General features: G+C 40.7%; 2 protein-coding genes across 2 annotated transcripts in view; both read left to right on the top strand.

Moving 5' to 3' along the window:
• LOC310941034 (NACHT, LRR and PYD domains-containing protein 3-like) overlaps positions 1 to 11,740 on the top strand; it is a gene marked incomplete at both ends in the record, with an annotated part of 313,773 nt that overhangs the window by 182,405 nt on the left and 119,628 nt on the right. The window lies entirely within an intron of this gene.
• Positions 5,389 to 9,602, top strand: LOC310940541 (extracellular calcium-sensing receptor-like; the record flags this gene model as incomplete). The annotated part of the gene is made up of 4 exons (XM_083905530.1): positions 5,389 to 5,404; positions 5,460 to 5,680; positions 8,183 to 8,410; positions 8,496 to 9,602. The coding sequence occupies 4 exons, from the start codon at positions 5,389 to 5,391 to the stop codon at positions 9,600 to 9,602; spliced, it is 1,572 nt and encodes a 523-aa protein (XP_083761656.1).

Below are 11,740 nucleotides of genomic sequence, written 5' to 3'. Positions count from 1 at the left end.
GAGACCACATTAGTCAATTTGAGCTTAAATGTAGACACACAAATGCAGGTAAAATAATGTTTTCATATATATTTCAATATTATGTACATGAAAAAAAATATAAATGGTATTTGTATTTAAATGTAAAATAACTTATTTTTTTAGTGACTATTCTCTTTTCCAGCATGCTATTAAAGTCTATGTATGGTTATGATTCTTTTGATGCCCTGATCAATGTGCAGATCATTCAAATGCATCAACTCTCTCCCCTCAGCAGCTCCTCAGCATTACATATAAAGACGGATGAACGTAGTCCAAAAATGTTCTCATCTTTGCAGTTTATTTTCACCAGAAATGTGTAAATATGCAAATGCTTGATCTCGCACTCCAAAACCATGTCATGAGGACATTAAGGTCTTAGTTGTTTTGGTGAGGTTAACTTGTACCATTAAAAATAACAAAGTTACCTTGAGCCAACTTTAATCTAACAGTATTTATTTAGGAAGTGTGAAGCTTGGACTTGTATATACACGTGTGTGTGTATATATATATCTCTATATATATATAGAGATATATATATATATACACACACATATATAAGTGACGTACAGGCAGGAGGAAATATGAACGATCAAGAAATAACTATATATATGTGTGTATCTACACATACATACCTGGTAAAGAACAAATTACTGTAAAACATAAATATTCACACTTACTGTATGTAAGACTTGTGATGGTCCAGGGTCACTGTAACCAAACAAAAATACAGTCTTAGCTCTGCACTGCATTCTTCTTACTGATATACAGTATTAGTATAAACTTCCTGTCTCACTAATATAACAGTCTAACTTATTGAATTAAAGGTCCCATATTATACCCTATTAACCCAAGTTAAACTAGGTCCTGATGCCCTAATGAACATGTCTGTGTCATGCTTTAGTCAAAATATCATAATGATGAAGCACAATAGCAGTTCAATAACTCTGCCAAAACAGCCTTTTTCAGAACGCTCGGTTTTGTGCCTGGTCATTTACATGTGAATGGGACCCAGGTAAACACACACCCACTGCTTCCAGGGGAGTGTCGATCTAACTTACTATCCACAGCCATACTGTCGCCACTTATCACCTATTGTCACCATCGTCACAACCCCCGCTCCATATACCCCATAGTAATGTCCGTTCACCCGTTGTTACTGAGTTTCACCGTAATGCATAGAGTGACCACGATTTTGGCTTCTCGCGATCATAAAAACATTAAAATCGAAGAAAAACGATTAATGCGCCGCGCGGCGTGTATGTAAATTCCCATGCTAGAAAAAGACCCTGAACGCACCAGTGTTAATGCGGCTGAAAGTGACGTGTGTGGATCAACAACACGAGGAGAGAACGTGGAAACACGACAGAAAGGCAGCCTTTGGTTGAGAAGAAATGTGGGACAACATCTACATCTTTCTGCAGTGCTTTCAAACGCGTGCTCATTCATATAACCGATCCACACACCTCACTCGCTAACCGCAGGCACGTAACTGGTGCGTTCAAGGTGTCCCTACAGCATAGGAATTTACACACACGATCAACAACAAAGGGCTTGTGAAGCTTGTGGGGAGCTACGGTGGAGCTGTGAAGTACTCTGCCTGGCGGGGTGCCAACATTCATGGTGAAATGTGTTGCTATGTCGTCATTGCGAGAGAGGTTAAAACATTGCGTGTTTTATCGCCTATACTTACACAAAGTGGAACCACTAAAACATGACTGAATCTTGTTTTTTCACATTTTGGGGACTGGTATGGCCCACTGAGTCCCAAATATAAGTACTAAAAGATTAAAAAGTTGATTTTGCACAATAGGGGACCTTTAAGCATTACAAAAGCAAAAGTGAACATTTAACACCTTAAAATGATCGTTCCATTCAATGTGACACATTCATAAATTGTACATATGAACTATTTCACCTGCAGCCACTGCACAGTCAGGTCCCCAGTATTATTACAATGGTGAAGTGGATTAATGACAAGACGAAGTGGCCCCGTCTGCAGTGGCCCGATATCCACTTGTACCTATCGAAACTCCGAGTCTTTGTTCCAAGGAGAACTTAAAGTCCGACTCTGGATGCTTTACAAAAGTGAACTGTTACAATATTAGCAACACAACTTGTCCAGATTTTTACCGGCTGCTTCCTACAGCTCACTAAACTACCCTGGGAAGGGCGACCAGAACAAGTACGGCGGACAACGTGAGCGTCTTTAAGAGGTTTTATTCTACACACAACTTAATAGGTTGTAAAGCGATAAAGCATACAGCTTCTGATGATCAGTTACGGATGAAAAACAGGAAAATACACATGCTCCATACCTGCTGGAAAGTTCTACACAACTAGAAAAACAACCAGAGTACATTAGCTTCTAAACTACTGTAGTTTGACTTAAACCTGAGTTTAATTACGCTGTTGCTCTCAAACATTGTTTTTTAACATTGTTATGCATGGTAATAATTACTTCATTCATGTTAGCTTGTTACCTGATGCCCAAAAATAAACGTAACATTAACTGATATGGAGTGAGCATGGCAAATTCCTTACTTTTATCAATTGCTCGTTCCAGTCACTCCTCCCGATGTCTTGCAACCAAAGACGTCTCCGGTTAGCCTTGCAAGGGCTGCAACTCTGTATTCGGGAAAACTTCAGGCTTTTGTCTTGTTTATTAAAACGATTAGTGCAACAAACAGCACAACAAGACATGTTGTTGTGTGGCTCACAATAGCGCTTTCAGCAACCAACATGCGCAGTAGAGAGATGGTGACGCGCAAATGACGTAGGCTGCCAAGGGGTCTATAGCGCCAAACAGCAGAGTAGCCAACCGACTACTGGCATCTACTGGTGGAAATAAGTACTGTCCCCCAAGTAACTGAAGGGTAAAATGGAGCAACATTTCAAAAACTATTATTGAAATTATAATTAAATGATGTTAACCAGAAAAATAAGGGTGAGGGATTTAAGTCATAACATGAACTAAACCCTGTGTGAAATGTATAATGAAAACAATTAAAATGATCACAATAAGGCATAATAAAAAAGTTGTTTTGTAATTGAGGAAATGCTGTTTACAAATTGTATATCTAAGTGTTTGACAGAAAAAGGTGCAACAGGAATTTTGATTTTCAATAAACGCTGTTATTAATGATCTGTGCTGTGGCTTTTAATTTTGTAATTTCTACAATCGAACATCAAAATCTGTCATTTAAAATACCAAAGGTCAAATAATAATGAATAAAAATGTCTACAAAGTCGGTTGGGATTTATTTTGGGCCCTGCCCCTACAGCTTCACTTCCTCCTCTGCACTCATGGGTGGTGTTACAAGATGAATCAACATGCTGCAAATCAATAAAATGTGTTGATATTGTGATAAGACTGCACTCAGAAAAGGAGATGAGTCAAAGCAAAGTCATGAGGGCCTTTTTTGACAGCAGTCTCCTCTTCCTAATGTTGTATTTCTGCTTCTCCTCTGCTGTGTCCTCCTCTCTTTATTCCTCCTCTTGTCAGTTAAAGGGACAGTTTCATTTAAATGGGATGCACAAACCTGGAGATGTGATTCTAGGTGGACTTTTTATAATCAACTTCCTTTCAGCTGATCCTGACCTGTCTTTTACCTCAGAGCCACAGAAGTCTGACTGCTACGGGTGAGTCTGTGAGGGAAACAGCACAAAGCTGATGAAACCCAAGTCTATAATAGAATGTATGTGTGATTAATGTGAAATACTTAGTGTGTATATACACATATATGTATACAAGTCATGTTAGCCTTCACATTTTGTTATGATGTTTTAACTTCAATGTAGTGGAGAAACATGCAGATTTGTATTGTTACTATTTGATGTTCTTTTTATCGTGTTATGTTGTTAGTTTTTATATTATAGGATTCAGACAGGCTCAGACCATGGTCTTTGCTATTGATGAGATCAACAGAAAGTCAAACCTGCTGCCTAATGTGACTCTGGGATACAGTCTGTATGATAACTGCTACCAGCTAGGAATTGGATTTGGTGCAGCATTGACCTTAGTCAGTGGTCAAGAAGAGCAAGTTACATTAGAGGAGAACTGTGTAGGAACTCCTCCAGTCCTAGGGATTGTGGGAGATCCTTCTTCCACAAGTTCTATTGCCATCTCGAAGGTCTTAGGTTTGCACAGAATGCCTCTGGTAAGTTTTTATGTCACGCAATGTGATCACAGTTTGAAATTTAAATGAAGCTGCAACATGAAGTGTTAAACATTAGAAAGTTAAGAGTCAGCAGGACTTTTAAGGATACATGGTGTGTTGTTTTGCAGGTGAGTTATTCTGCCACATGTTCCTGCCTAAGTGATCGACAGAAGTTTCCTTCTTTCTTTAGGACGATCCCGAGTGATGCTTTTCAGGTGAAAATATATCTACAAAAAGTAAAGAGTGTGTCACCAGTCATGTTATATGTCTCATTGACAGAGTTGTGTGTTGTCAAATATACAACACTTAAAGACAGTGATTATGAGTCTTTGATGAATCTGTTGAGCAGGATTTCTAGTAAAGATGATTCCAGCCTGTGCACTAATCCCTCTGCTCTGTGTCCACATAGGTGAATGCTATGATTCAGATTCTAAAACACTTTGGTTGGACTTGGACAGGCCTGCTCATCAGTGATGATGATTATGGAGTCCACGCTGCCCGATCATTTCACTCTGATCTGGGTCCAGCTGGTGGAGGTTGTCTGGCTTACACAGAGATTTTGCCCTGGGGTGATGACCCTGCTGAAGTGAGGAGAATAGTGGATGTGATGAGAAAATCTACAGCTCGGGTGGTGATTGTGTTTACAAATAATCTCATGAATGACCTCATGGAAGAGGTCAGTCCTGGAAAAAGATATGTAGCAAAAACAATTTAGCCTTTAAAAAAATGTCATGAATTTAGCCAGATTTCATGAATTCTATTTCACATGTCATTTGTTAAAGCTGCTGCTAAAGTTTAAGAGTAAGATTGTTTACCAAGACAAATTCAAATTTAACTGTAATTCCGGGAGAACTCTAGGTTTGTGTGTGTGATATAAACTGTGGAAACTAGATTAAATTTTATTGGTATGAAAGTATGAATTCATGTTATAATACAATGTACAGGTGGTGAGGCAGAATGTGACAGGCCTGCAGTGGATTGCCAGTGAAGCCTGGTCATCAAGCACTTCACTTCATACTCCTCACTTCATGCCGTATCTGAGTGGAACACTGGGCATCGCCATCCATCGAGGAGAAATACCAGGACTCAAAGACTTCCTGTTACAAATACGTCCTGATCTACATCACAACAACACAGATGGAAACAGGATGGTGAGAATTTCACTCTGATCTGGTATTTTTCGGAAGAAATATACTGTAATCAATTTAAGATGAACTACATTGCAGGTGAATCAGTTTTGGGAACACACATTTCAGTGTAGATTTGCACCACCTCCAGCAGGTTGGGTGGAAGCTGGAGGAGAATTATGCACTGGACAGGAAGTCATAGAGAATGTGGAGAATGATTTATTGGATGTTTCAGACCTCAGGTCAGAGTATAATGTGTATAAGGCTGTGTACGCTCTGGCGTATGCTCTTGATGACATGCTGCAGTGTGAGCCAGGGAGAGGACCTTTCAGCAACAACACCTGTGCTCATTTACAAAGACTGGAGCCATGGCAGGTGAGATATCAGTTTACACTCAACTCTACATTTCACTCAATTCTTTCATATTTTATTTGGAGTATGAAGTGTTAAGAAAGTATAGACCAATTTCTACTCCGGGGATTAGGCAAATTTGACACTCAAAATTGACCATAGGTGTGAGTGGATGGTTTTTTGTCTCTATGTGACCCTGTGATGGACTGGTGACCTGTCCAGGGTGTGACCTGCCTTTAGATCTATGTCAGCTGGCAGAGCCCCCCGTGACCCTCATGTGGAGGATAAAGCCGTAGAATATGGATGGATGGATGGATCCTACTTCGGGTATCTTTATAGAGTGGAATTTAGTGTATAGAAAGCAGCGACGCACCAAAATGAAAATTGTTGGCCGAAACCTAAAACGGTAAATAACGCAAAGCTTGGCCGAAAACTGAAACCGAAACACAGAAAGAAATTATGCCAATTCTGTATCATTGTTTTTTCATGAAATAATTAATTATATTTAAAATTAAGATTATAATATATTAAATAATTATAACTATATATAGATATATAGATTAATATTTATGCTTCAAAGAATAAATCAATGAAGAATTTATGAAAATATTTAGGAGGATTTCATCAAACGTTTCCGACAACGAGGGCACATGCCCCTCATCTGGTGCAGGCAAATAAGCATTTTTTTCTACACTGTGGGAGAAGAGCTTCATCCTCAACCTCTACAAGGGGAAAGGTGAGGTCTTAGACTGGGGCAACTATAGGGGCCACAAGCTTACGGTTCACGTCATGAAGGTACTGGAAAGTGTGTTGGACTCAGCTATCCGTAAGATGGTGAACATTGACGATCTTCAGTTTGCCTTTGTGCCTGATATAGGCACCACTGATGCCAAATTCATTGTGTGTCAGCTACAAGAAGTTCATTGCTGCAAATTTTTAATTTGCCTTTGTGGATCGAGAGAAGGCCTTTGACCAAGTTCCCAGAAGGGTACTGTGGTGGGCACTGAGAAGTCTTGGTGTTGAGGAGTGGACTGTGAAGGTGATCCAGGTCATGTCAGGAGCCATGTGAGCGTCAACGGACAATACAGCGAGGAGTTTGGTGTTGGATGCATCAAGGATTGGTCGTCAGTCCCTGCTGTTAATACTTGTCCTAGAAGCTCTGTCCCGTGAATTCCACACCAGGGTACCTTGGGAGTTCCCTTACACCGATGACCTGATAATCATCGCAGACTCCCTGGAAGAATGCATCGCAAGGTTGAAGGCTTGGAAGTCGGGCATGGAACGCAAGGGCTTACGGGTTAACATGAAAAACACTAAGATCATGATATCTGGCCAGGGTTTGAACAAACTGAAGGACACTGGTTCCTTCCCATGCGTGGTATGTCTCTCTGGTGTTGGTGTCAACTCAATCCAGTGCACCGAATGTGAGTTCTGAGTCCACAAGAAATGCTGCGGCATAAGAGGTAGCTTGTCAGCCATACAGAATTACTGTCCTAGGTGTCAAGGCGAGGCCAGACCACCAGATGGTCACCCTACAACACAAGTCACAGTGGACAAGGTGGTGCTGGATGTGTAAGCCAGCTGTGGTCGTGCCGACTCCTGTGGTATGGGCATGTTGAGCGAGCCAGCGGCTGCATCAACGCCATAAACAAACTGCAGTTGCCAGGTAACAGAGGTTGTGGTAGACCAAGGAAAAACTAGATAGAGTGCATCAAGAGGGACATCAAGTGTGCAGCATCACCAGCGTGGACCCACAGAACAGAGCCGCCTGGAAACCTGGTGTGAAGACTAGCCGACTGCTGCCTACCCCTGTGTCAGGGACCTCCGCAGCAGTATAATCAAATACTGGTTACTACTACTACTACTGCTCCTGAGCTGTGCTCCTCTCCTAGCGGGCTCTCCGTATCCAATGCAGCCTGGATCATTTCTCTACACGCCGTTTTATCCCCACATCCAAGTAATGATCTTCATGACGAGGACTGAGTACAGTCACGATGAAGTGCAGGGTATCCGAGTAGATCTCAGTAAAACATTTTGACAGACAGCATACTTATTGTTTTCACTCCCTGGTCTCAACCTTTGTGTAGAAGACGCTTTACTGCTGCAATTAATGGAATAACATCTGCCACAGATGCATCAGATGAGCTGATCTCTTTAGTTAACTGCTCAAAGAGAGAGAATGTTCTCTGGTGTGAAGTGAATGTTGCGGGGAGTTCCTAATCAGCACCGTATGAAGCTATGTTTAGCTGTGGCGCAAAGAGACTTTCCAGCATTTAATAGGTGCTGTTCCACCGTGTACTCACATCTTATTGGATTTGTTTTATTGCAGTTCAAACTGATCTTGGACAGACTCTAAGCGGGAATAGACAGGCACGTGCTGGCCACAGTTTTTGCATGCCTCATCACAATGTTCCTTCCTGTTTCGGCCAAAATGTTTTGGTGGCTGAATTTCCGATCCATCTCGAATAGAAAGCTGTGTAGTTCAAATGATTTTTTCCCCTTTGTCCCTAATCTGGATTTTCATAGATAATATATTACATGGAAAAAGTCAACTTCACCACAGCATTTGGTGATCAAGTGTCATTTGATGAAAATGGTGATGCCTTACCTGTATATGACATTGTGAACTGGGTGTGGCTCCCTGATGGGAGGACTAATGTTCAAAGAGTGGGTGAGGTTAAGAGGTCAGCCTTCAAAGGTGAAGAACTCACACTGGATGAAGACAAAATCTTCTGGAACTTTGAATCCAAACAGGTAACTTCTTACTTTTTCAGATGACCATCTCTTTCCCTTAATCATTATAGATGAGTCTAACAGACACTGATGTTTGTCCACACAGCCTCCTCGGTCAGTGTGCAGTGACAGTTGTCGTCCAGGTACCCGCATGGCCAGAAAGAAGGGGGAACCTGAGTGTTGTTTTGACTGTGTCCCTTGTTCTGAGGGAAAGATCAGCAATACAACTGGTGAGTGTAATCTTAATCTAAACAGTTCAGATATATTGTATAAATATGTATCTCATCACCCTCTTTTCTCAGACTCCATGGAGTGCACCAGTTGTCCAGAAGATTTCTGGTCCAGCCCCCAGCGTGACCACTGTGTTCTTAAGAAAACAGAGTTCCTCTCCTACCATGAGCCTCTGGGTATCTGCTTGACAACCACCTCACTGTTGGGCACATGTATCTGTGTTGTTGTTCTGGGCATCTTCATCCATCATCACAGCACACCTATAGTTCGTGCCAACAATTCAGAACTCAGTTTTCTTCTCTTGGTGTCGCTCAAATTGTGTTTTCTCTGCTCGTTGCTCTTCATTGGACGACCCAGATTATGGACTTGTCAACTAAGACATGCAGCATTTGGCATCAGCTTTGTGCTTTGTGTCTCATGTATCCTGGTGAAAACCATGGTGGTTCTGGCTGTGTTCAGGGCCTCCAAACCAGGAGGTGAGTCCAGTCTGAAGTGGTTTGGTGCTGTGCAGCAGAGAGGGACAGTTCTGGTTCTGACTTCTGTTCAAGCAGCAATCTGCACTGTCTGGCTTGTGTCTGCTTCACCAGTGCCTCATAAAAACACCAAGTATCACAGTGATAAGATAGTTTATGAGTGTGCAGTTGGGTCCACAGTTGGTTTTGCAGTTTTACTTGGTTATATTGGTTTACTGGCTGTCCTCAGTTGTTTGTTAGCTTTTCTAGCAAAGAATCTTCCAGACAGTTTCAATGAGGCCAAACTCATCACTTTCAGCATGTTGATCTTCTGTGCAGTGTGGGTGGCCTTTGTCCCTGCTTACATCAGCTCACCAGGCAAATATGCAGATGCAGTGGAAGTTTTCGCCATCCTGGCCTCCAGCTCCGGCCTCTTGGTGGCGCTGTTTGGACCTAAATGTTACATAATCCTGTTCAGACCAGAGAAAAACACAAAGAAGGCCATCATGGGTCGTGGCATTGGATCATAGCAACTGCAAGAGACCACATTAGTCAATTCGAGCTAAAATGTACACACACAAATGCAGCTAAAATAATGTTTTCATTTATATTTCAATATTATGTACATGAAATGTACGTGTAAATATGCAAAAGCTGGATCTCGCTCTCCAAAACCATGTCATGCGGACATTAAGGTCTTAGTTGTTTTGGTGAGGTTAACTTGTACCATTAAAAATAACAAAGTTACCTAAACCTCTTCTTCACGGTTGCCCCCGGGATCGGGGGCAGCGTCAGACGCAGCAACAAAAGCGTCATAAAACCATATCTAACTTTAACAAACACAGACATGCTGCATACCCACAGAAAGATCAGAAACTCAGCTAAAACCTCATATAAATCATTCTTATGTTCACGAAATACAGTTAAAACACCGATTGATCAAACAGTAGGAGCGGAAAAAAACCATCACAGCGCACACATTGAAAAGCGGCACCGGAGCTATCCAGTTCATATTATACATCCATGCTGCAGAGCCACAGAGTTGTTATTACGCACCGCACAGGGAGCATCAATTCTTTTTTCTTTTTTTTTTGTTACATGACCTCCATTTGTTTTTAAGCTCCTACTGCATATTTTAAAGGTGATATTTGCTTTAAAATGCAATATTTCTTTAGGCGAGAGAAAAAAAATCCTTCAGTTATGCTGTGTTCCATGTACATTTACTCTGACACAGTGGCATCTACGGTGAAACTTACACATCTGGTGGAATCTCACAAGTGTTATCTTTATTTTGATACCAAGATAATCCACATAGAGTTTGTAACTGCAGAGGTTTACTCTATTTAGTTTGGGCATGTCATTTTCGAGCAGGGACTCCAAAAAGAGGGTAAGGGAAGAAGAGGTTAAGCCAACTTTAATCTAACAGTATTTATTTAGGAAGTGTGAAGCTTGGACTTGAAGACACGTTTTCCACAGACTGGATTTCCACTAAATTTAAACATGTCAAACTTTTCTGTTTCCTTCAGTATGATTGAACTGCAGGAAACATACAATCAAAAAAATGTTAATGTCTCACCGTTAGAAAATCAGCCAGTGTGGTTACTAACATTGTGTTGTTGTCTTCTTTGCTGCCACCAACTGGACAGGGAAGTGTTCTACATGGAGCCGAGGCAGACAGTCAGTGTGGTTCCTGTGGTCACAAGATGTTGGGGTTCTCACGTATGTCCCAAAGCAGAAATGAGCAGATGACTATATTTATCATATATGAACCGTGACGTTCCTTTATGGAAGGGCGGACTTAATTGAAGTTAATTGAATACAAAGAACGCGTTTGGAAACCATTTGAAAAACGAATTACTTTTAAAGTGTTTGAGATCAGTGTATATTTAATATTTTAGAACATGTAAAATAGGTTTAGGGTTTAATGTGTGTTCAATTGTTCTGCTTTTTTGTGACCTGATGTATGGCTTGATTGATAATATTGTGTTTATTGTCATTGTTTTGTTCATATGGGCCGGGTAATATGGCCAATGTCTTCTGAATGAACATTGTCAAATCAGTTGAGTGATAAGTGTCGTTAAGGTAATTGCTGACAGAATTCTGATCTTCAATTGAAATTGAAGAAACTGTAGGTAGTGTGGTTTACTTTTTTATGTACAGAAAACAATCAACATATATATAATATTTACCACATCTGTGTCAAAACGTTCAATGCATGAGATGTGATGCACCTCATATTGTTTGTGCAATGGATCAACATTGAATTGATGTATGTTGAACCACTGTTGAATTACAAATTAAAGTTACCCATCCATCCATTTTCTACCACTTTATCCTCCACATGAGGGTCGTGGGGGTGCTGTGCCAATCTCAGCTGACATACGGCAAAAGGCGTGGTCACACCCTGGACAGTTACAATTACAGTTATATTTTCATAGTAATCTGATTTGATATTTGATTATCTATATATATATATACATACATATATATGTGTGTGTGTGTGTATGTATATATATACACAAAGAACAATGGATTACAACCACATGGCTTAGGTTCCAACATATATATATACATATATATATATATATGTTGGGACCTATGTTGTGTAAGGCCTGTATGCAGACAAAAGCCTGATTTGAGTTTAACCAGATCCTGCAAATCCCTCATT

The sequence above is a fragment of the Microchirus variegatus genome, assembly GCF_963457635.1.
Source record: "Microchirus variegatus genome assembly, chromosome: 19".
Classification (NCBI taxonomy): Eukaryota; Metazoa; Chordata; class Actinopteri; order Pleuronectiformes; family Soleidae; genus Microchirus; species Microchirus variegatus.
Note: the sequence above shows the minus strand (reverse complement) of the source record. Positions and strands in the feature narration are given on the sequence as shown.